The sequence below is a fragment of the Equus asinus genome, chromosome 8 (assembly GCF_041296235.1).
Source record: "Equus asinus isolate D_3611 breed Donkey chromosome 8, EquAss-T2T_v2, whole genome shotgun sequence".
Lineage (NCBI taxonomy): Eukaryota > Metazoa > Chordata > Mammalia > Perissodactyla > Equidae > Equus > Equus asinus.
The window spans coordinates 13,569,562-13,593,708 of NC_091797.1; the positions used below are offsets into that span (position 1 = coordinate 13,569,562).

At 43.7% G+C, this 24,147-nt stretch overlaps 2 protein-coding genes across 12 annotated transcripts in view; both read left to right on the top strand.

Annotated features, from left to right (window-relative positions):
• The first annotated feature begins 3,290 nt into the window (after positions 1-3,290).
• Positions 3,291-23,005, top strand: LOC139045821 (uncharacterized). Of its 7 annotated transcripts, none has more exons than XR_011504945.1 (3): positions 5,168-5,295; positions 6,595-6,698; positions 7,109-7,319. XR_011504945.1 is itself a non-coding variant. In XM_070514746.1 (3 exons), the coding sequence occupies exon 3, from the start codon at positions 22,756-22,758 to the stop codon at positions 22,873-22,875; it is 120 nt and encodes a 39-aa protein (XP_070370847.1). In that variant the 5' UTR covers positions 5,255-5,295; positions 6,595-6,698; positions 22,733-22,755; the 3' UTR covers positions 22,876-23,005. The 7 variants fall into 7 exon arrangements, 4 of the variants coding, with proteins under 4 accessions (XP_070370845.1, XP_070370844.1, XP_070370847.1 ...); XR_011504946.1 differs by lacking the exon at positions 7,109-7,319 and adding an exon at positions 6,798-7,099; XM_070514746.1 differs by lacking the exon at positions 7,109-7,319 and adding an exon at positions 22,733-23,005 and having other exon boundaries at positions 5,255-5,295.
• CILK1 (ciliogenesis associated kinase 1) overlaps positions 22,868-24,147 on the top strand; it is a 35,472-nt gene continuing 34,192 nt past the window's right edge. For 4 of the 5 annotated variants that reach the window (XR_011504944.1, XM_014863876.3, XM_070514739.1 and 1 more), the window contains exon 1: positions 22,868-23,005. Coding sequence is in view for 3 of the 5 variants with exons in the window: in XM_014863876.3 (XP_014719362.1) it covers positions 22,905-23,005 (101 nt within the window). In the remaining 2 variants the exon portion in view is untranslated. The remainder of the gene's footprint in view (positions 23,006-24,147) is intronic. The other variant, XM_070514740.1, reaches the window with a different exon arrangement.

The window sequence follows — 24,147 nt, forward strand, 5'->3', positions numbered from 1 at the left end:
CGCCGTCCGCCTGCGCACACAACTCGTCGGCCCCGGCGAGGCCCAGTGGAGGGCGAGGGGGCGTGGCCCGCTGTGTGTGTGTGTGTGTGTGTGTGTGTGTGTGTGTGTGTGTGTGTGTGTGTGTGTGTGTGTGTGTGTGTGTGTGTGTGTGTGTGTGTGTGTGTGTGTGTGTGTGTGTGTGTGTGTGTGTGTGTGTGTGTGTGTGTGTGTGTGTGTGTGTGTGTGTGTGTGTGTGTGTGTGTGTGTGTGTGTGTGTCGCGACCGCGGGTGAGGCCGCGGATTCGCCGAACCCTAAGCTCAGCTGACGTATTCGGCTCAGTGAACACTTATGCAAACTTGAACAAGCGTTCTCTCAAAAATGTTTGTAACACATTTAGAGTTGAGACCCTAAGGCAAGCAGTCCTAAGCAGCATCGAACTGGGCGCTCGGGACCGTCCTCGGCGACTCTGGCTAGAGTCCCAGGCCAGGAATGCAGGGAATCAGTGAAACTCCACTACAGTCACAGGATGTTATAAAGACTAAAGTTTTTTAAAGCATGGTCTAGAGGTTGAGGAAAAGATGCGTTTAGGAGAACAGCAAGAGGTAAGAAAACTCAGGTAACCCAAGCTTTCTCTCACTACAGATCCCATCATGCAACGGGGGAACCCGGACGTTGAGGCTCCCAAACCCAGAAATCCGAGTCCTTCTGAGAGGGCGGCCGCGAGGCGCTCTGGGATTTGTAGTCTACTGTTGCGCCTAGAGCGCCGGAATTTACACACGGTCCTCGCCCCACCTCTTAAAGCCCCAAACCCCTGATTTCACTTTCACAGAAGGCGCTCATATTTATCGGGCGATGTGTTATTTTTCCACACTTTAGATTGTTTTGAATACGGAATTTTACATGCTCTGTGAAAACGTACAATCTTATAGCCTCATTCAGCAAACATTTACGTAGTTTCTAAAATTTCTGCTAGGTGCCAGGTACTGATAGTCATCAGGATTCCAAGACCCTACGTTCAACGAGTTTGCAGAGCTAAATCTCTCATCCATTATTTTATTCTGGAGACCTTAGAAATGCAGTACGTCTTTGGCAGGAAAATAGAGGCAAAAAAAGGGGAGTAGGGGCAGAATGGTGAGCTACAATGAGGAAGCCCAAATGCTGTCTTTTAATGTTAGGATCCACCTTCAGATGGCTGTGTTTGTTTTTGCACCCTGAATAGTTACCTATAAAAACTACCTTCGTGTTTAACGGAGGCCAAAGATTTAGCAGTTTTTAGTTTTTAAAAGGAAGCTCTAGGGCTTAGGTCTTTTGAGGATGATTTTCCTCCCAATGACCTCTTTAAAATTGGATTTTGAAATGTAAATGGGGAGAAAATTTAGATGTAAGGATTTATAATAGGAGAAAATGATACATGTGACTAATGAATACAAAAGATCAGTTTTGGGGCCGGCCGGTGGTTAAGTTGGCATGCTCCACTTTGCTGGCCTGGGGTTTGTGAGTTTGGATCCAGTGGGCAGACCCACTGCCCCTCGTTGAGCCATGTTGTGGCAGCATCCCACATACCCAGAAAACTAGAATGATATACAACTATGTACCGGGGCTTCAGGGAGAAAAAAGAAAGATGGGCAGGAGATGTTAGCTCAAGGCCAATCTTCCTCACCGAAAAAGAAAAGATCAGTTTTGCAAATGAAAAATGAGGTATTGAAATATTTTCAGGATTCCTCTATTGCGTTAAATATGTTGAATGCTAATTTGATATGTTGGTCAATTAGCACAGATGATTTCTATCCTAGCAAACAAGCTTAATAAAATAATAATTAGATTTGTAACGATAAATTGAGCACCTATTTTATTAAAACGCTATGTTTCATAGCTGCTAATTTTCTAATTTAGATCAGTATACACTAGACCTCTTTACAGGGTTGTATTATGTCATGTTTTATTTACAGAGTTATAATGTTCCCGAGGCTAGAGTTACTGCCCTAAGCCGTTTACCAGCTCGGTGGACCCTTGTTAAAGGTTGACCAAGACAGTCCCTCTACCGGGCCAGGTAGACTTGCTTAGACAACCAATTAAAAATCTCTTTTCTTAGGAATAGTGTAAGATTTGTTAGACTCCCTCTTGTCTCCTTATCTTTTCATTGTCAATGACTTTCAATTTTCACTTGCCATATGGTTTGAGTGTTATATAGATAAACACAAAGGTAGATAAATGTTATACATTTGCCAAGTGGCCAGATGACCCTTTCCTATTTGGCACAGAAAGTCTAAGGAAGCTTGACTGTCTTGGTATGTTGCAATTTTCTTCAACGGAAGCAAGAAGAGAGAGGGATTCAGTCCTTTTGTACAGATTCTTTTAGGGAAAAACAACCTCTCTTCAGTCCTTAGAATTCAAAAATAAAAATAGTGAGAGTAAATGGATATGGTGATGAGCTGGAGAATTTAAACTCAGAGAAAGATCCAGAATGTGTAAAAAGGTTACTGCTTTATTAATTAAAATGGGGTTTCTTAGGGCAGTGGTTCCCCTGACCAGCAGCATCAGCACCAGGATTCTGAGGATGAGGCCCAGCATCTGCTTTAACAAGCCCTCCATGTGATTCTGAGGTCTCCAACCAAAGTTTGAGAACCGCTGGCTTGGGGCAATTATGTAAATTCAACTCAAGGACCTTGAAGCAATTTTTGTTTAAAAGCACTTCAGAGCCAGTCTCTTCTATGGATGATTTAAGCTAATGTATAATTTGTGACACAAGTGAGTGTGTTTAAAATGTGTTGTGTTAGATTTCGTGTAACTAGTTACACATAGAGGACAATTGTGTAGCGCATATCTAGTCAATTTCCCACCCAGATAACAATCCAGTCTTTCAAACCAAAGTTGCCAACAATATAAAACCTCTAAGTTCAAATGGATGCTAACAGGCAATCAGTTGCGTTTTTATGTTAAATATTTTTATTGTGGTAAAATATATTTAACACAATTTGCCCTTTTTGAGCATACCACTCAGTGGCATTGATTTCATTCACAATGTCGTGCAAGCTCAGTTACATCTTCTAAACTCAGGAAAATGTTTTCACCAAGATTATCTTTAATGAAATGTTCTCAGAACCTGCATCTACGGCCTCCATTTCTAAATCCTAATCCCTGATGCAGCCGGTCTGCCATAAGGCGTGCGCTGTGGGGAGCTGGAGGTCGCCTTGGTGGTCAGCTCGGCGCAGGGATCACTGGGCTGGGTCGCGCCTCCCGCCGAGAGCGGCGCGCGGTGGCTGGGCGCCCCCGGGAGGGCCGGCCGCGGTGCAGGGACGCGCAGGGCCAGCGAGGGGAGCTGCAGGGTAACTTTTCCCAGGGAAGGCGGCCGGTCGTCCCCGCGAGCAGCCGCCTGCCTTTTGTTTGTTTTCCTGCCGGAGGCTGGAGAGCGGCCGGGTCCCTGCTGCTCTGCCATGCGCCGCGCGGCCCGTGCGACTCGCCGGACCTCCCGGGCGTCCCTGCACGGACCCCTCGGCCTGTCCTAGCAGGGATCGTCCCGGTCCCCAGAGCCCGAGCGGGCTGCTGCGCCCCACTCGCCGAGGAGCTGAGCTCACCGCAGGGGCGGGCCCCGCCTGTGTTCGCGGCGCCAGTAAGTGGGGTTAGGGGTTTAGGGGCTTCCGCCGGGCGACCTTGTCACTCGGGGTGATGGGCTGGAGCTGCGGAGTGACCCCTGTCCGGTGGCCCCGCGAGCGATCAGAGGGGGAGGGAGAGGCTAGCGGGCTGTAGTTTCCCTTCTCAGTCATGTGGGTCTCTCCCTGTTGGCGTGAAAACTCCCGTCTCCTCGGAGTCTGGAAGATTGTGATGGCTGCTTACCTTTTAGTGTTAAAGAGGGAAAGATCCTGGCCTGATTGGAAGCCCCTGTCGTGGCATGCGGAGGACTTGCTTTTGGAATTTTCCTGACTAGGCCTTTGGCTGTCCCGCAAGGATCTGAGCAAGAATTCTCACATTTCTGTGCAACCATTTTTCACTGGGTTTCTTTCTGCCCTGATTTCTTTCTTACTGTTCCGAGTAGATGTAATGAGAGGGGTGTTGAAGCGTTTTCCAGAACAACCGTATCTTTTGTAACGTACCTTTTAAAGTTTGGCTTGGACACTAACATTGAGGGCTGTTACTTTTACTTTTAAATGTAAAAGTAGTTTAATGCCTCATTCTGTAGAAAAGAGCATTCGTTTCCACTTATAACCGAATAAAGATCTGCTTCTCCTAAAATTGGACCATGCTGAGAGAATACCACCCTGAAGTGTGCAGGCAGGGCTGGGTTTCTCTGAGGTATTGCCTCTTGGGTCTTTGATTGGGGATTGGAGCGCTCCTTGTAGCAGTAGAAGTTTGATGGCTACAGCTTTCCTTTTTCACATTTGCCAGCAAGGGGGCTTTCCAATGTGCCTCCCAAAGTGAATCGCACCATTGCTGAGTATAAAATTAAAAATAAGCTTTAAAGATTTGTAGTTAACATGTGAATTATTAAGAATTTGTGTGTCCTCGACCATATGCTAGCTGTGGCGGGAGTTAATGTATTCATAAATATGCACATTTGAAATAGTTTCTGAACAAAGCGCTGGGATCTGGTAAAGAATCTTCAAGGCCTTGCTGTCTGTTTGAGGACCAGTAACTGTAAAACGCTAGGAAGTGGGTGTAGAAATGAGAGCAGAGCTGGGAGTCTTTATTTAAAATGATTTCCTGAACCACTGCCCCCTCCCTAAGGTCCAGCGTTCGTCAGTGACCCTGCCCACTTTCTATTTCCCTCTGTCCACTTTGCCTTGTCCCCCTTCCCCGAAGTCAGAACTGGGGGCTGGGCAGGAGTGGGTAGCCACGTTTCTACATGAGATCGGTTTGGTTTTAGGTCATGGAGGGATGTGCTGGAGGGTGGATGAAGCTCTGTCCTCCCTGTCCAGGGAGCTCAGCATTTCTTCCAAGCAAGGGTTTTTCTCACTGAAGATTCTCACCTCCAGACTATATGTAAATGAGCTACCAGGATCAAGAACAGACCTTTGGGGAGTTCATTTGTTGACTGTTCTACATCTTCAAGGCCTTTTTTTATACTTTCATTGTTTCCTTTATTCTCATTGCTTTTGAGGTTCCTGGTAAAGGTGGAAGTCAAGTCAGTCTTGGACCTTTGGAGTTATCTTTAACCATGTTCTACTTCATTTCCTTCATCCTTTCTATCAGTGAGTCATCGAGACCTTTGAAATGTGATGTGTATAGATCCTGCCCTCCACGTTCTAGTCCGGAAACTCACCCTTCCTCTCCTGCAGATTGGAGCAGCCTCTCAGCTAGCCTCCCGAGGCTGGCTCCTCGTAAGTCCTCAGGAAATGCTTGATGAATGAATGAATGAGTGAATGAATGAGCCGCTTCCCCTTCTGGTCTCTTCAGCATGCCTTGCTGTCTAATCTTCTTAGACTATCACTTCCTCATGTCTCTCCTTGCCTTGCAGCCTCCACTGCATTCCATTCTCTACTATCTCAAGTCTAAAATAATTTGCCTGATCTTTCAAGGCCTTTCATAATCAGGCCTCACCTCTCCATCTGAATGCTGTTTTCAGTTGAGCTTATATCTTTGTGTTCTATGTGGTTTGGTCCCCTTGCCCTCCCGCGAAGGGGGCCAGGCTCGCGTCCACTGCAGTGTCACTGCTCAGATTGCTCTCCCATGAAACTCACTCCCTTCTCTCCACTCTCCTGTACAGATCTTACCCGTCCTCCGAGGAGGATCCGGGGTCCTGCTTCTTTCCTAATGTCTTTTCTAACTACTCATTTCTCTCCTCCTTCTTTACCGTCTTAAGATCCTTGCTTGCTGGCCCTTCATTGTCTTGGCTGTATCGATCTCTAATTGGTTTAGGTTATTTTAAGCCTCTTTAGGGCAGGAGCCGTGTTTTATGCATGGGGATGTGGTGTCGTGGGCTTTGGAGGCAGGCAGAATTGAGGTCAGGGCTGACTCCACTTATTACTCATGTGGTCTCATGGAAGCCTCCTGGCATTAGTCCTGTCACGTGTGAAATAGGGGACGTGCCTCCCCCAGCCGGTTGTGTTGTGAAGATTGTCTCCAGTGTCTAAGCAGGGCCTGGCATACCCCTGACAAAGGTCTGCTCATCCCTGGACAGTGACTCACAGGGGCCTGAACATGTAGCAGATATTTGGCAGATGTTTGTTGACTGACTTGTAGTAGGCCACAAGTCATGGCTCAGCCTGGAGGCCCAGAGGACAGGGCAACCAGGCAGTGGATCTTCAGGGAGTGTTATCCTGCCTCTACTTAAAATGGCTCGGGCTTCGGTTATTCCTGGCTACAGCTCTGCTTCTGGGATCTGTTGCTGTTTTTCCATCTGAACCTTGCCAGGAACAGTACTGCCTTTTAATTTTTTTTTTTCACTGCTTCTCTTGCGGCGAGCTCCTCCATTTCATTCTGCAGGATCTTGCTGAGTTGGAGCTGTACCTAACCCTTCTATTTTTCTGCTTGTGGGGTGTGTGTGAATGTGTGTATTTATGGCAGGACTACTTGCCTAGCAGTTTCTTGGCAGAATTCCGGGTACAGTGACCTTTCTGTGTGTGATGATCTGTCAGCCTGTGAAGAGTGTCTCACTTAACTCTTGGTTCTCTCATCAGCAGTCTTTGATGACCACGGTGTTCTGAGAAGGGCCTATGACTTGAGTGTCAGAAATCTGTGGACCTCAGTGTTTGTGGTTGATTGGGAGAATGTGCAAACAGAGGTGTGTGCTGGGTGACTTATGGGGGTTATAGTGTAACCGTGTCTGAGGCTGTGGTCGTGCTTACCTTGGAACACAGTTTTAACCTCCTTATCAATACAGTCAACCATTGCTTAACGGCGGGGATATATTCTGAGAAATGCATCATTCGGGGACTTCATCGTTGTGCGAACATCATCGAGTGACTTACACAAACCTAGACGGTGTAGCCTACGTAAGGTATATGGGACCACCATTGTATATGCAGCCCGTCATTGACCAAAATGTCGTTATGCAATGCATGACTATATATGTGTTCTAGAAAATTACCTTAAAAAGGATTTTGGTAAAGCAAATCATTTTCTGGGCAAATTGCGTTAAAATGCTAAGAAAGTGTTGTGGCAGGAAGAAATCAGAGATGCCTTTATTCGCAGCCAAAGAAGAATGAAAAGAAGCGGTGCAGGTTCCCCTCGAGATGGTAATGAAGGTTGATGTGGGCATTCATGCTCAGTCTCTGCTCCCCATGAGGTGCTCTCTGATGTTAGGAAAGTGTTACTGCTCAACAGATCCTAGAGAAATGCTCAATCCGAGCGGAAAGCTTCCACTCCTTATTTCCTTCCAAGAAAACAGAAGCGTCCTTACACCTTGAGTAAGTGCCTGACTCTTTGCACTTTGAAAGTTGAAACCTTCATAGAAAGAGTGTCTTGTGGTCACGCTCACCTGTGTAGTGGGAATCAATCCTAAAGGCATTGGCTTGTAAAGTGGTCTCAAGAGTTTGAAGAAAGCACGTCTTTAGTGATCTGCTACTTTTTTTTTGTATATGTGTTCAGGATTAGCGATATGTTCATAAACTTTTTGCCAAAGGGCAAGAGGGGAGCATGTGACACATATTTTCTAGACTTTTAAAACATTTCTTATAATAGACTATTAAAACATTTCTTAAATTCACACATTAAAAAATATACTACTCTGGGGCCACCCAGTGTCACAGCGGTTAAGTTTGCACGTTCTGCTTCAGTGGCTTGGGGTGCACCAGTTTGGATCCCAGGTGTGGACCTACACACGGCTTGTCCAGCCATGCTGTGGCAGGCGTCCCACGTATAAAGTGGAGGAAGATGGGCATGGATGTTAGCTCAGGGCCAGTCTTCCTCAGCAAAAAAGAGGAGGATTGGCAGCAAATGTTAGCTCAGGGCTAATCTTCCTCAAACAAAAGAAAAAAGCTACTCTGAAGATAACAAGGATCCTCTTCCTACTAGTTGGGTCTCTGGATCTCATTTTTAAAGTGAGGGTGTTGGATAATCATTAAGGTCCTTTACAGGAAAAAAAAAATCTAATTCTGTAGTCTGAATTCAACATTAACATTAAGCTATGCCTATGTTGAAACTGGGTCCTACTGAACTTAGCATTCAATCTATACTAATTAGCATTAGGTTATATATTATCTTACTTTAAATTTTTTCTAGATTTTAACTTTGTCATCCTAACTCAGTTTTTTAAAATGGAAGGGCTACAGTACTGCCTCCTGTTTCCTTTGGTGCATTTTCCACTGTGCTGGGGGCTCTTACTAGCCACTTGATAAACGTACGGTGACAGCCAGGAGCTTGTGAGAGCCACGTATTTTTGAGGGAAGATCAATGTGAATCATTTTTCACCTTTCTATAGGTGTAGTACGACCTGTGATAAAGGGCTGATGACGTATGACTGCCCTTGTGGTGACTATAAAAGATAATGGCCCAGAACCAGAAAGATAAAGTATTAGGGTGTAACGTCCAACTACATATTTGACAATATCATGGAAGGTCTTATCCACTTGAGCTTATAGTTCTCAGCAGTCCATAATGAGTGGTTTGTCTTCTTGGATACTGCCTTTGCTTTGGAAGTAAATTTATTACGATTGATTTAACTCAGACAAAAATGAGTGAGAAAGAAGTAAGAGATATATTCCTACATGTTACCTTTGCTGTTAAAAAAACAAATGTTTTCCTAAATTAGTGTAAACGTTTTAGAAGGATCATAATTTCTGTATCCTAGTCTCCAAATAGTTGGCCAATTTTGCAAAGAAGGTTGGGTGGGGGGATGAGGGGATGGGATGGCAGTGGGAGTGGGGTTGAGGGTACAGGAAAATCACCTGTAGTCAAAATTACCCTCGAGAAAGCCATAAGCTGCTTGCTCATTAATTTGCTCACTCAGCAAATCTTTATTACGAGCACCTGTTTGTGCCAACTGTCTGCAGGTACTCTTCTCAGTGCTGGGAATCCAGCTGTGAATACGACAAAGTTTCTGCCCTCCAAGAGTGTATATTCTAGACAGAAGTGCAATTTGTGTGTGTAACTCTGTAACCTTGGGGTAAATGGGGGTTATGGGGAGGGGGCTGCAGGGCATCTGCTGACTTGCAGGGTTTCCTCTGTTTCAGGGGGTCGACACTGTGCCCTGCGTGGCTTCCTGCCTGCTGCCTGTTTGGTAAATAGGCTGTATGGGCACACAGCCATGCCCATGTATTTATGTGTCGTCTGTGACTGCTTTGGTGCTACAGCGGCACAAAGAGTTGAGCAGTTGTGACAGAGACGTTTAGCCCTCAAAGCCTAAGATATTTACTGACCCTTCACAGAAAAAGTTTACTGACCCCTGTTCTATTTTATTTTTATATTAAGCCTTCACTTCCTGGATACATTTATTGATTTGTTTGCTGTTATGCCTGGTGGTGAATCATCTTACATTGGGTGAGATCAGCTCCTGAGTTAAATGTGCTGCTGTAATATTTGCATTGCACTTGATATATATGTCCTTCTTCACTCCTCCATCTTCGCTTCACCCTACCTTGCACACTTGTAAAGCATGGGGTGGCAATCGAGAAGCACCTGGACCCTCGACAGCCGTCAGTAAGCGCAGGACTGTCTCCCCAGCGCACCCACAGTTTCACACAAATCAGGGTAAATTATTCTCCCTCTAGCTGTTTAACATTTTGCTCTCCCTTCGGTTCTTCACAGTCCACAAAAGCCACATGGAATGGTGGGTCCGAGCTTAGCAATAATCTGCAAGAGATTGAAGACTTCTTTTTAGGTTCAGGACATGAGCACCCTTTGGTGTTGCAGGAGAAGCGACAGGAAGTTGTGGAGCCTTCTGGTGGGATTAAGGACCCTGGCATGTGCGGGTTCTTTGCTCAGAAGCTGCGGTTGAAGGAGGCGAGGCAGGTAAACACGTGGGACAGTTTCTGGGAATAGAAGAGGGTGCACAGAGAACTGATTTTCTTCTCCCATCACTCCAGTTGATGCAGTAGCCAAGAGCATCTTTAATGCACTCCTTTGTCAACGTAAAGGCAAAGCAAGTTCCACATAAAGAAGGTTCTTCTGGCCCTGTAGCTGCTGTCCCCAATGCAGAAAAAAGCACTAGTCTAAGAGGGGTAATACTTAAAGGACATTTTTGCTAAAATGTGTATGGGCAGAAGAATTAAGCCCCAGAGAGGAAAATATAAACACGGAGGTACTATTTTTAATACCCTTTTAAAAGAAATGAACAGTATTAACTTAGTCACGTGAAGTTCTGGCACGTTTGAACCTAGAATACGATGTGTAATTACGTGTCGGCTAAGTGAAATGGAAGTCAGAAGTGTTGTGAGAAGGGTCATGGAAAGATTTTGCACATAATCCAGTTTTCCTGTGAAGACAGATGAAAGTACTGGGATCTTTTCAGTGGAAAACCATGAAGGCCGAGGGAGACACGCTCCTGCTACAGATCCGGATGGTGTAAGTGGGGCTGGTAAACCACCACTGCTGGGCAGCCCACCCTTGCATACAATTTTCTGTCTTCTATCTTAAAAAATGAGTAAATGCGGCATTTCTTCAATGACTGTCAAGGTTCCGAAATTAAGAGCAGACTGCCTCGTCCCTGCGCCCAGTCTCTGTTCCAGGCTGTGAATGAGCAGAGTGCCCATGTGAGCCGCTGGCCTCGAGCAGGTGTTCTTCACCTCCACTGAGGGTTGAAGCCGAGGGGAGGGAATTGGGGCAGGTCGCAGGAGGTTTTCCCCAATGTCAGCCAGCCAGAAAAACCATAACATTTATTTCAAAGACTGGCTGGAACTCTTTGAAAGCAAAATAAAGCTGTGTTTCTCTGTTAGTTGGGTACAGCCGTACACAAAGGTCAAAGGCCTCATCTGAGGACCGTGAGAGGGCCCTTCTGCGATTCTCTGAGGCTCGGTGATTCCAGCTGTGTGCGGGGAGGGCCCAGGCAGCTTGCCCACTGCCACCATTCTCTGGTATTTACTGTCCTTCCATTTCAGAACTTCACAACATTTCTGGTCAGGTCCAACAATTTGGTTATCATTATTTTGCACATGAAGAAAATAGATCACTGAGAGTTTTGGTATAGAAAATCAATAGCAAGATTAAAGTTCAAATTTTGACCATTCAGACAATCCTTGAGTACCTGCCATGTGCAATTGGAGTGTGAGGTGTGAGAACATGTCTCCGATCACCAGGGAAGGGCTGGCAGTGAGGTGGGACAGGGCGCTGTTGGCGTCTCAGGGAGAGAGCTGGTGGCTGTGACTGTCTCTGCAGGCCGGGGCAAGTGGCTCCCAAGAGGGGATGTTTGAGCTGGTCTATGAGGGAAGTGAAGGGGTAGATTCTGAACTTGGGGGCCTGGCTGAGGCCTGGGGCACTTGTCCCTCTCCAAAAGAGAGATGACGTATAGCATACGGGGTCCATCTGGGGCGCTGTCTTCTGTTTGCCAGCTTTGTGTATGTGATGGGAAAAGTGGAAACATTCATCCATTTTGTTTCTTAGACAAATGCTGGCTTGATTCCTGACACAGAGAGTCACAGAGTCACATAACGTCAGAGCAGGCGATCACCTCACTTCATCAAGTCCAACGCCCTAATTTCACAGAAAGTAAACCCGAGCACCCAGAGACGCTCTGAGTTGAAGCCACTCCCTCTTTGTCTGCATTCGCTTTGCCTCCACCACAGGCAGTCAGGGCTGGCGAGGTCCCCGCTGGGTTCGCTGATGTCTCCTTGCAGAATGAGGCCATCTAGAGCCAGGCTACATCACCGGCTTCCATATTTGGACTTTGACCTACAAAATACTTCTTCTGATTCCTCTCATTCTCAGATCCTCAAAAGATTTCGTGGTCTTTGGATCTTTTGCAGCCTCTCCCTTGAGTTGGGTGCCCTTGGCCTGGCTTCCTGTCTCAAGGCCACCAATTACTAGCTGTATAACCTTGGACAAGTTAACTTGTGTCTCAGTTTCCTTATCTAAAAAGTGAGATTGATGATGAGAATGGTACTATGGACAAGTTGCTTGTGCCTCAGTTTCCTTATCTGTAAAATAGGGATAATAATAAGCGTACCTCCTTGGTACAGTTGTGAGGATTAAATGGATTAATATAGGCAAAGCACTTAGAACAGCCCTGTACACATAGTAAGTACTAAAATTATTACTATTATCATCTTTTTGGCGTATTTGATATATTAGGAAGCAAAGTGTGGATTAGTTACAGTGAGTGGCTTATCTGAGTTAATTCTTGGTGTCAGAGCAGGATTTAGAAGTACTGCCCATTAGCATGTTAATGGTTAACATTAACATCCCAAGTTAGTGGCTGGCCTGCTGCATTCCATTCCCTTCTCAGACAGTGTTGACTTGTCTATCTCAGGAGCTGTGAATTCAGATGCTGTGGGGGAAGGAGGAAATGTGAAAGACTCAAGGAAGCTGGGTGTGTGCCCCTTAAACAGGAAGGAATTGCTCTTCTCTAGTAAAAAAAGAACAATTTTTCTTCAAACATAAGGTTTTTTTCAGGCTTTTACTTTCTTGGTTTTGATAGGGGCGTAAGAACAAAGAAATATTTTTCTTCCAGTAAAACAAGTGGCCATGAGGATGCAAAAATAAATGGCACCTGAAAAAAAAATTGGCACCTGACAAGGAGACCATTTTAGCGACAACAGTGAGGATGGGGACTGTGATGAGCTGAAGAGCCCATGCTCCTTCCAGCGGGCTGGTGACAACCTTTTTCTGGCTTCGTATTACCAGAGAGGGCTAAGGATCCCATGTTGTTAGCTCCTCAGTTTTTCCAGAGAAGCCCCAAATCTCAATTTTTATATGAAAGTTCCTTTTTTTAAATATAGACTCAAAACATACCTCTGAATTCAGTCTTTGGGCTGCCAATTTGCAACTTCTGGTTCCCCCAGTGTGGAATCTCCGTGTGCTAATGTCATACTCAGACGTTTCAGCCAGATTTGTGAAGTTTTCTCCACTGTGCAAAATTGAAGAGAAATGTTCTCTATATTTCCAGGAGGAATGCCCTTCACCGGATAAGTAAGCATAGACTTCTGATTTCATTCCTAAAACATTCAACTTTGAATGAATGGAAACCATGCTGCCATAGTTCCGATGACCGTATGAAAGTCTTTGGGAGATTTTATTGGAGAGGGGTGGGCGAAATAATATCCCCCAAAGATATCAGGTCCTAGTCCCTGGAACCTGTGAGTGTTTGCTACATGGCAAAATAGACTTTGCAGATGTGATTAAATTTCGGGCTTTGAGATGGGGAGATAAACCTGCATTATCTGGTTAGGCTCTAAATGCAAACGCAAGCCCTTAGAAGGGAAAAGTGGAGGGAGATTTACGCACACAAAAGATGAGGCAGTGTGACCACAGAGGCAGAGATTGGAGTGATGTGGCTACAAGCCAAGGAATGCCAGCAGCCACCAGAAGGTGGAAGAGACAAGGAGTGGGTTCCTCCTAACGCTCTGGAGGAAGTGCCTACACCTTGATCTCAGCCTGGTGATACTGGTTTTGGACTCTGGTGTCCAGAAACATGAGAGAATAAATTTCTGTTGTTTGAAGCCACCACATTTGTGGTAATTTGTTACAGCAGCCATGGGAAACTAATACCATTGGTAAGGAGAACTTTTTACATTAAAAAAAAATTATTTTTTTGTCAGTGATATATGGAACAGCATATGGGTAAATGACATGTCCTTAATGAGAGAAATTAGCCATCATTTAGAGATTAGTGACCCAAAGCCTTCCTTGAGATTGCCGGCCATTGATCCACAAAGTGACTTCTCCTGGCTGTGCACCTGTGGCTCTCTTGTCGTCTTCACCTCTCTCCAGGAACTCACCCCAAATGCCATGTCTTCTGGTCATTGTGTGTGTTCTACCCACCCAGCTAGATACATGGGAAGTTCCTAGAGGCCAGATCCAGTGCCCATAGGTTTTTGGATCTTATATGTCAGTACTGAGCATAGTCTCGTGCATAATTTCTCACTTGACTCAGACTTTGTTGATGCTTTAACTTCTTGAGCATAGGTTAGATATTCCTGTGTATCTGAAATAAATATTTGTATACTTCTAGAAAAATATGTACCTCACTTATTTCTATATCATGCATCGTAAATGTGGGTACACCTCACAACTGTAGAAAAGACAAGAGTTGGCCTTTTTACCAAACGGTAAAGAATCCAGCAGTGGACAGTGTCTTCTACTTATGGACTGAGGTCTTAATGGAATGACTTCCAGACAAAATGTTGTGGTAAGGAGCAGACACAATGTGCTTGAGAGGAACCAGAATGATATGTGGTGATTTGTTTTTATACTGAGTCGAGACTTGAGTTAGCGACAATTGAAGACATAGGATAGCTTAGTGACTGTTCTAAATGAGCATTCTAAAACACTGAGTTAATAAAATGCGTTGAAGTACCCAACTTTTTACAAAGGAATAGCTATTTCACATATGCGTTTTACACCTGTAATATTTGTCTGCTTCTTTCTTTGAAGAACTGACTCTGAGGAGGTAGATATCTCTCATTGAGCATCAAAGAAGAATGTACAATAAAAATAGTCATTACTGTGCTGAAACGTTTTTCCTGCAAAACCTCAGACTGAGAGTTCTGAAATTTCCATGGTTGCCTTTAAATTAAGCTCTGTTGCTACATGTGGTCAGTTACACATGTGGTAAGTTTTGTGAATTGGTGGAATTCACAAAATTCTACCAGGTCACACAGCATGAGTTAAGGAATAGGTTCTTTTGGGGAAACTTCCAAATCAAGGGAACAAACAAGAGAGGCATGAATGTTCCAGTTTCTCGCCTTCTCTGTGGAAGCCATGCTGGGCCACGGTGCTCTGTTGAACATACGGTGTGGGTACGAGAGTTGTCTTGTCTGTGGGCGCATAATCAGGCCGTTTGCAGAGTTTGGTTTTATTGCCAGCTGTAGATAGTAGGTATCTGGAAAGCCATCTGCCCAGCATGTGGGGACCTTCAAGGCCCAAGAGAAGTGGGGTTTGGATAAACCCTGGGGAGAAGAGGGAAGCCCCTGTCCTGGCTGGTTAGTTGTCCAGGCAACTTTTGGACACTCATCCTTGTTGGTCCTCATGGATTTGTAGTCATATGTTCTTCCAAAATGGAAGCAGATAATGGTGGATGGAAAATGAACCTTAGGCTAATAGAGAATTACTTTTTTTAATTTGTCTTCAGCTACACACCTCTTTCAGTCTTCAAAACTATGTTAACTACAAAAGAACTATCTATCTATCTATCTATCTATCTATCTCGCCTCCTATAGAGAATTTTGTATTTAATCTCTTGAGTCAACGTAGCCTTAGTCCACTGTATCAGGAATGCTTTCAGTTGTACTTGATAGAATATCTAACAGTGGCTTCAGCAACAAAGACCTTTATTTAGGTCATATAAAAAGAAATCTAAGGCAGATATTTTCGGGGATCATGCAGCAGCCCAGTGATGTCATCAAGGACTCAGCCTCTTTCTTTCTTTTTGTCCATCCTCAGCACGTGGGATTCTCATCTTTAGAGTTGACATTTCATAGTCATCAGAAGGCTGTCTCCGCCCTAAATAGTGCAGCTTTACACAATTATGTTCAAGGCAGAAACACAGGGCAGCCTCTTCGTCAGCTGCCTTCTTCAGGGAGTAGATTCCTTCTCAGAGGCCTTTCTCCTCGCTCACCAGCTCACTTTTCTCTCCATCTCATAAGTTGGAGCCATATTCCCACTCCTAAACAGCTTTAGTAGGAAGTGGAATTGCTTTGCTTGGCTTGTACTGATCCTAGTTCATGCCCTGGGGCTGTAGTAGGTGGCTGTCATCCCAGATTATATTGAATCCTGAATAAAATCAGAGTTCTGTAAATAAAGCAAGAAGAAGAGCATTGCTATTGGTAGACCAACAATGGCCTGTCGTATCTCCCTTCCTTTTTCTAGTGTGTTGCCCGCCAGCCACCCTGTTGTTTTCCCTGAGCAACAGGGAGTTTTTGTTCTTCGCTTTCGGATTGTGACATGAGTCATCATATTCAGGCCACCAGAAAAATGATGAACAACTGAGCAATACTGATCTCAAATGTATTTAACCACTTCCTGCTGGGATATGCTCAGAATTGACTGTGGGTTGAATGATACTTCTTGTCTAATGCTAAATTGAATAATACCACTATATTTTTTTAGTATAGGAAATAATTTAGTAGAGTTGAGAATAGAAAGCTCAGACAGTGGTCCTGGTTCTGTTCTCTGGATCCCTACATGGAGTAACTAATCCTTCTCCCTGGTACCCCTTTGTACACTTGAAACAATTACCACAGCTTCTTAAGTCTCCTTGACTTCATCTAGTCTGTATTTTTTCAGCTACTCTTCTTTTGCTTTCATTTAGGCCCCTCGTTATGTTCTTTAATCTCTCTCTTCAAGTTTCTCATCCAAAGTTGAACAGTAATTCAGGCGTGTGCTGAGACTATAATATCCCTTGTTCTGGACCCATGGCCACACTTGGAGCTGCAACACTCCAGTGGGCATTGTTCACACAGTGTTCCTGTGAATGGAGTACCCCAGAGTTGTGCAATGGATCAACCTTGTCTGAATGCTGTGCTCCTAATAAGAACTCCAATAATGTACTGTCTTTGGGATAAAAAATAGAACAAGGTTAGAAATACTTGTAGCTGCTAATGAGCATCTCCAATGAGAGATTTTATACAAACCTCAAATTCAACACCTTAGAAGACAGAATCCACTGTCTCTGCACATTGTGCAAATAATACATGCCCACACATTCCCTGTTCCAAACCTGTGTCTCATATCCAGGAGCCATCCAGTCCAGTGCCTTTGTATTGCAATACTCTCCTAACTAGTCTCTCTGCCTCTAGTCTCTCTATTCTAACATCTCTTTGGGCTTCAGAGGAATCTTCCTCATGTCATCTCCTGCTTAAAAACCCTGGAGAGCTCCTCTCTGCAGGGTAAAGACCAGACTCCTGCATGACAAATCTACTCCTTCACCGTCAGGCCCACCCTAAGTTTCTAGCCATTTCCTGCCTGCCCTCCATGGGTTCTGTGCCCTAGCCCTGTACTTTACAACTCTGGTTGGACATTAGAGTCACTTGGAGAGCTTTCAAAACTACTGAAACTCATTCCCCATCTCTGACCTGACTCTTACAGATGAAGCCTGGGCATCAGTATTTGTTAAAAGTTCCCTAGGTGATTCTTTTTCTTTTCTTTCTTTCTTTCTTTCTTTCTTTTTTTTTTTGCTGAGGAAGATTCGCACTGAGTTAACACCTGTGCCAGTCTTCCTGTTTCGTATGTGGGTTGCCACCACTGTGTGGCTGCTGATGAGTGGTGTAGGTCCACACCTGGGAACCGAACCTGGGCCGCTGAAGCGGAGCACGCTGAACTTAACCACTAGACCACAGGGCCAGCCCCCCAGGTGATTCTAAAGTTCAGGTACTGAGTACAGGGAACCACTAGGCTTTTGCCCTCTTTTGAACATACCAAGCTCTTGTACCTGCCAACCTTTTGCACTCAGTTTCCTCCATCTCTAAATACTTTCTCTCCCTTTTCAGTATACTAAAGCTTTGCTCATTCTTCAGTACCTCAATGCTGCCTCTTCTCTGAAGGACTGTCAGATCTCTCACTTCTCCCAAGAGTTGGTTGCTCTCTCTACCATGTTCTCATACGACTTTCTACATTTTTCACATACCAGTCAATTGTGAGTTATTTCAAGGAAGGACCCTTACCTTATCCATGATGTACCCTCAAGGCCTTGCATAAGACTTAGCATCTCAGTAAAGCTTGAATAAAATTATTCAACCTGACAGCAAGGCCTGAATAGACACTAGTCTGATCCATTGTACAGTTGTTATGCAATGACCCGAAATGACAGGACTAAGAAGCGACTACCGTGCGTGGTGAGAGTCAAATCTTGCCAGAATAATTGAATTTTGTTCTATGATGTTAGGACAAACTATAACAAGGAGGAATTGTTACGGACTGTTTGTTGAATGAATGACCCGCTCTATCTTTATTTCAATAACGTTCTTAATTCTTTCACAAATAGCTTTGTCAATGATAATCTAGGAAAGCATTGTCCCAATTATACAATTTAAGTAGATGAGGAAGTAGTGGGACATTAATTATCAAAGAAAGACTTCTATGATTAATAATTAGTATATATGGATCAATAGTATAATACCATTGCAAAAAAAAAAAAGTAAGGGACAGCCCACATGCTACTGGGAGGTAGATGATGATTAAGTTTTAGTCGTCACAATTCATCAAGGAGATGGAGAATTGTGACGATTCTGAGCTGAATGCCAAAGATACTGGAAGGAGTGGAAATAAGGAAAGCTTGTGTAATTAAAGCAAGAGAAGGCACGCACGTGATTGCTAATTTCACGTGGACACACATTTTTGTGAGATAGTTTCTTTATATTGACAAAAAACTAAGCATGAAGAGAATTAGATTAAATTAGAACAGGCAAGTTTTGGTTGGACCTTAAGAAAAATATTCTAACTCACTGGATTACAAAATGCAAATCTGATCATGTTATTCTCTAGTTTAAAAACCTTAATTGAATCCTCACTCCCCATTGTCTCTAGGTCAAAGTTTATTTATTTATTTTTTAATAAAGCATGTAATTTATTAGTTAGCTGCCTTTGACAAATCACAATCCAGTGATTTTTAGGAAGATGACGTACAACAATGGTTTGGGAATTTTAATTTGCTGGAAAATGAAATTATGAGTGACATAGGCATCATATATGGCCTATCAAAAGTAGATAGGGATAAAGATGAAAAATAAGAAAAAGAGAGGAAAACTAGCAGTCAAAATTGCTTATGTTGTGGCCCAAATTCTCTTTCTGTATTGAGGCGCAGCTGGAATCCAAAACAGTCCACAATGTAGTAATCCTACAGTGGGGGAGCCATGATGTAGGATAGTGTTCTGTCTTACAAACAAGTTATTAGTAGGTTTTGTTAAGTAAATCTACATTTGCATGTTTTAAGCTGAAATAAAATGTTTAGGATATGTATCTTTTTAAAGATTGCCTTCCTTTACCATTTTGAGAAGAATTTTAAAAGCTTTTAATCTAGAATAATTTCAAACATTCAGGAAATTTGCAAGAATAATACCAAGAATACCCATATACCTTTTCCCAGATTTACCTGTTGTTAACATTTTACCTTATTTGTGTGCACACTTTCTCTCTCTCAACACACACACACACACACACACACACACACACAATTGTTTTCTACCCACTTGAGAATAAATTGCACACATCATGGCCCTTTACTTATGAATCCTTCAGAGTGTATTTTCTAAGAATAAGACTATGGTCTTACAGAGCCATAGGATAGGCATCAACTTCAGTAAATTCAATACAGGTACAATACTTTTATCTTGTCTGCCATCCATATTCCAATTGTTTCCATTGACCCAATAATGTCCTTTGTAGCATTTTCTTCTTCTTTAGTATAGGATCCAGTCAAAACCTGTATTTTCCAAAATGTCATCTGAAGCCCTCGGCAAACAAAACTCTTGGGTTATCTCTTTTTATTTCCAAGCTCCCCACCTTTGCCTCCACCCCAGTTTCAAGCCCCTGTGCCTTGTTTCTGCTCCTTGGAATTTGAGAACTCCTTACCTTACAAAACACCTACTTTTCTTTTTCTTTCCAGACTCCATCTTTTCTGAAGACTTTTCTTATGCTCTCCTGAGCCCAGATGGAATTGACGCAGCTGGAAACCCAGGGGGCTTTCTCCTTAACCCCTCCCCACATTCTGTGCCCTCAGTGTACTTGAAATATCTTAATTCATATTCATATCTGGGCCCCCATCCCACCCCCCACCTTCATGCCCTGCCATGAGAAGCTAAGATCTTTGAAAAAAGGGACCATATTTTATTCGTCTTTATATCCCCAGATGTTAACATAGGGTCTGTCGCACGGGAGGTGCTTTATAAATATTTATTAATCAGCAATTGGAATACATCCCTGCAAAGAGCTGCTGAAGGAAGTTGTAGGCAGTCTGATCCTGTGGAGCTTCAAAAGGAAGGAAAATACCCCCTAACCAGGGGCCTTAAAATGCTTCTAGGGGCCCGGGGAATGAGTGTGTGTGTGTGTCAAGGGTGAGGGGAGCTTGATCTCTAAAAGCTCTTGCAGTTACATGATAGAGTATGGTGAAATCAGCCATAACCTTACATTGAAGATTTCTTAAGGTCACGCACACCTTCACAAGAGCATAGACGGGATTTATTTTTTAATTTTTAATTTTGGGCTAATTTTAGACTTAGAGAGAATTTGCAAAGATAGTACAGAAAATTCCTAGAAATGCTCTACCCAGCTTCTCCTAATATTAACATCTTATAACCATAGAACAATGGTCAAAACCAGGAGGTTGGCACTGGCACAATGCTGTTAACTCAACTACAGACCTTATTCACGTCTCACCAACTCTTCCACTAATGTCTTTCTTCTGTTCCAGGATCCTATTCAGGATCTCACGTTGCATCGAGTTGTCATGTCTCCTTAATTGCCTCCAGTCTGTGACAGCTTCTCAGTCTGTCCTTGCCTTTTATGATCATGACACTTTTGAAGAATATTGGTCAGTTGTTTGTAGGATGTCCCTCATTTTGGGTTTGTCTGAAGTTTTCTCATGAATAGATTGAGGTTCTCTATTTTTGATAAGAGCACCACAGCAGTGATGATGTGCCCTTTCTCAGAGCATCATATCCAGGGTTCATGATGTCCTATGTCTTATTAATGGTGACGTTGAACTTGATCATTTGGGTAAGGAGGTTTCTGCTAGATTTTTCCACGTGGAGTTACCATCTTTCCCTTTGAAGTTAATAAACACCTTAGGGGCCGGCCTGGTGGTGCAGCAGTTAAGTGCGCACATTCCCCTTTGGCGGCCCAGAGTTCGCTGTTTCCGATCCCGGGTGCAGACATGGCACCACTTGGCAAGCCATGCTGTGGTAGGTGTCCCACATATAAAGTAGAGGAAGATAGCCACGGATGTTAGCTCAGGGCCTGTCTTCCTCAGCAAAAAGAGGAAGATGGGCAGCAGATGTTAGCTCAGAGCTAATCTTTCTCAAAAAAAAAAAAAAAAAAAAAAAAGAGATACTTTGAAACTATGCAAATATCTGTATCTCGTCAATCTTTCATCCACAAATATTTGCATCCATCAGTGAATCTACAACAAATCTTACTGTGATATGTGCCTAATAGTGAATTTCTTTTTTCTTTTTTAAGATTGGCACCTGAGTTAACTGTTGCCAATCTTTTGGTTTTTTTTCCTGCTTTTTCTCCCCAAATCCCCCGAGTACATAGTTGTATATTTTAGTTCTGGGTCCTTCTAGTTGTGGGATGCCACCTCAGCACAGCCTGACGAGTGGCCTGACGAGTGGTGCCATGTCTGTGCCCAGGATCTGAACCAGCGAAACCCTGGGCCACCAAAGCAGAGCATGCAAACTTAACCACTTGGCCACAGGGCTGGCCCCTAATAGTGGATTTCTTATTTCCCTCTTTACTTGTGCATTCATTGATTGGAATTATTCTGGAAGGAGAAGCTGCATAGACTGGATTTAGATGCAGAATATCACATACTTTCAATCATTATTTTCTGATCTTTTGGTTCTTCAGATAATTAGTTTGGCACCTGTATTTTTAAAATAAGCCTTTATTTTTATTTAAGGATTTACATTTCATTTTATTATTATTTTTTAAATTATTATTATTATTTTTTGAGGAAGATTAGCCCTGGGCTAACATCTGCCGCCAATCCTTTTTGGTGAGGAAGACTGGCCCTGAGCTAACATCCGTGCCCATCTTCCTCTGCTTTATATGTGGGACGCCTGCCACAGCATGGCTTGCCAAGCAGTGCGTAGGTCTGCACCTGGGATCCGGACTGGCGAAGCCCGGGCCACTGAAGCGGAATGTGCGAACTTAACAGCTGTGCCACTGGGCCGGCTCCCATTTACATTTTATTAATGTTTGCTAAAGGCATCACAATCACTGAAGTTATTACTATATTTTCTTTATTATAGGCAGACTGAGTCTTTCAATTTATGAATAAAAAATCAATAAGTTATTATTAGAAAAAAACACACATAACTAACTTTAAAAGGGATCCTATATGCAGTCCTTAAAAAATGACTAGTTCTTTGTTTCGCTTCTCTATGCCTAGCAATAAAAGTAGTGCTGTCGATGCCTTGCCACAGATAGTTCATGGAGCACGTGTAAGTTCTCTATCAGGAGAACTTGAATTTTAGCATTTCTTGGCTTTTGTATATTTACGTTGTTAATCGTAGCTGAATTACACAGAACATAGTATATTTAGCAGAGATTCTTGCAGCTCTGCAGTTTTCATCGACCATAGTTATTATGGGTTCGCCCATAATGGTTAGTCAGCAGAAAAGCTTGAATTACAGCTGATTCATTTCTGAATCAGTGACAAATTCACTTTCCAAGAACGTTATCTCTGGTTTTACAAAAATGTTAGAATAGAGCGTTATTTAGACCACAGGTTGACAAACTTTTTCTGTAAAGGTCCAGAAAACGCATACTTTAGGCTTCGTAAGCCACACTGTCTTTGTCACAGCTACTCAGCTCTGCCATTGTGCTGTGAACGCAGCCGTACACCATATGCAAGTGAGTGGGCATGGCTGTGTTCCAATAAAGCTTTATTTACAAGAACAAGCAGCAGGCTGGGGGTTGTAGTTTGCCAGTCCCTGATTTAGACTATAAAAATACACAAACTTAAAATGTACGTTAGCATTTATCCTCGTCTCTCGTTTTTCTTTACAGGCAGAAGACTGATCTTTGAAAATATGTATTTGGGAGATAGTCACGTTCTGTTGAATACCTTGTGCTGGTGCTGCCATCGAAAAATCTGGTTACACTCCGGGGAGGCCTGCTGCCGCTGCAGGACTGGACCGCCTCGGCCCTGAGATGAGTGTCCGGCCTGAGCGGGCACACCATGAATAGATACACAACGATCAAGCAGCTCGGGGATGGGACCTATGGTTCCGTCCTGCTGGGAAGAAGCATTGAGTCTGGGGAGCTGATTGCTATTAAAAAGTAAGTTTTATCCGTCACTCCCATGAATTCATCCTCACCTGCAGATCGTCAACATAGTTTTAACTCTACCCTCTCCATTCCTCGTCTTTGAAAAAATTTGAGGGGTGTGGGTGGGAGACATGGAGGAGAATGTTTTGCATTGATTTCTGGGGGTTAGATGATTGTTAACTCTGGAACGCTCATGTTAGAGATCTTAAACACATTCCCACTTAAGATTTATTGTAGTACTTACAGCGCTAGTACTTTTTCAAATTGTTTCCTCATGTTGTGAGGCAGTAATGAGCAAGTTAAGAAACATTATTTTCTAGGAAAGGAAACTGAAACTCTGAGAAATTAAGTGACTTAATGTGGATTATTTACATGTGTAGTGGTCTGGTGAATACTGGCTCGTTCTCCCCACCCCATGTGCCCTTTGTAAACTGATCCAGACTCATTGTATTAGTTATCTTTTGCTGTGTAACAATTTACCCCCAAGAATTAGCGGTTTAAAACAACAGACACTTATTATCTCACAGTTTCTGTGGGTTGGGAGTCTAGACGTGGATTAGCTGAGTTCTCTGCTATTGAGTCTCTCATGAGGCTGCAGTCAAGGAGTCTTGGCCAGTGCTGGGGTCTCATCTGCAGGCTGGACTGGGGAAGGATCCACGTCCGAGCTCACATGATCGTGGGCAGCACTCAGTACCTCATTGTTAGACTAAGGGCCTCAGTTCCCTGCTAGCTGTTGGGTGGAGGCTGCCTTCAGTGCCTTGCTCTGTGGACCTCTCCAAAGAGCAGCTCACAATGTGGCAACTTGCTTCCTCAAGACGTGGGAGCCAAGAAGGCAATGAGAGAGTCTTCTACCAAGATGGAAGTCACATCTTTTCTGCTTTTGTAAGCTAATCACAGAAGTGACATCCTCTCAAATTGCCGTATTCTGTGGGTTAGAAGCAAGTCATTGAAAGAGGGCGATTATACCAGGTTGTGGGTACCAAGAGATGGGGGTCTTTGGGGGCCATTTTAGAGTCTGCCTGCCACACCCGTCTATGTTCAGTTTCCATCTCAGCATCTCCATTTGGATGCCCTGCAGACACTTCTAACTCATCCTATCCAAAACTGAACTTATGTCCAACATGTCCTCCCTCTCCTGCTCCAAACCTGTTTCT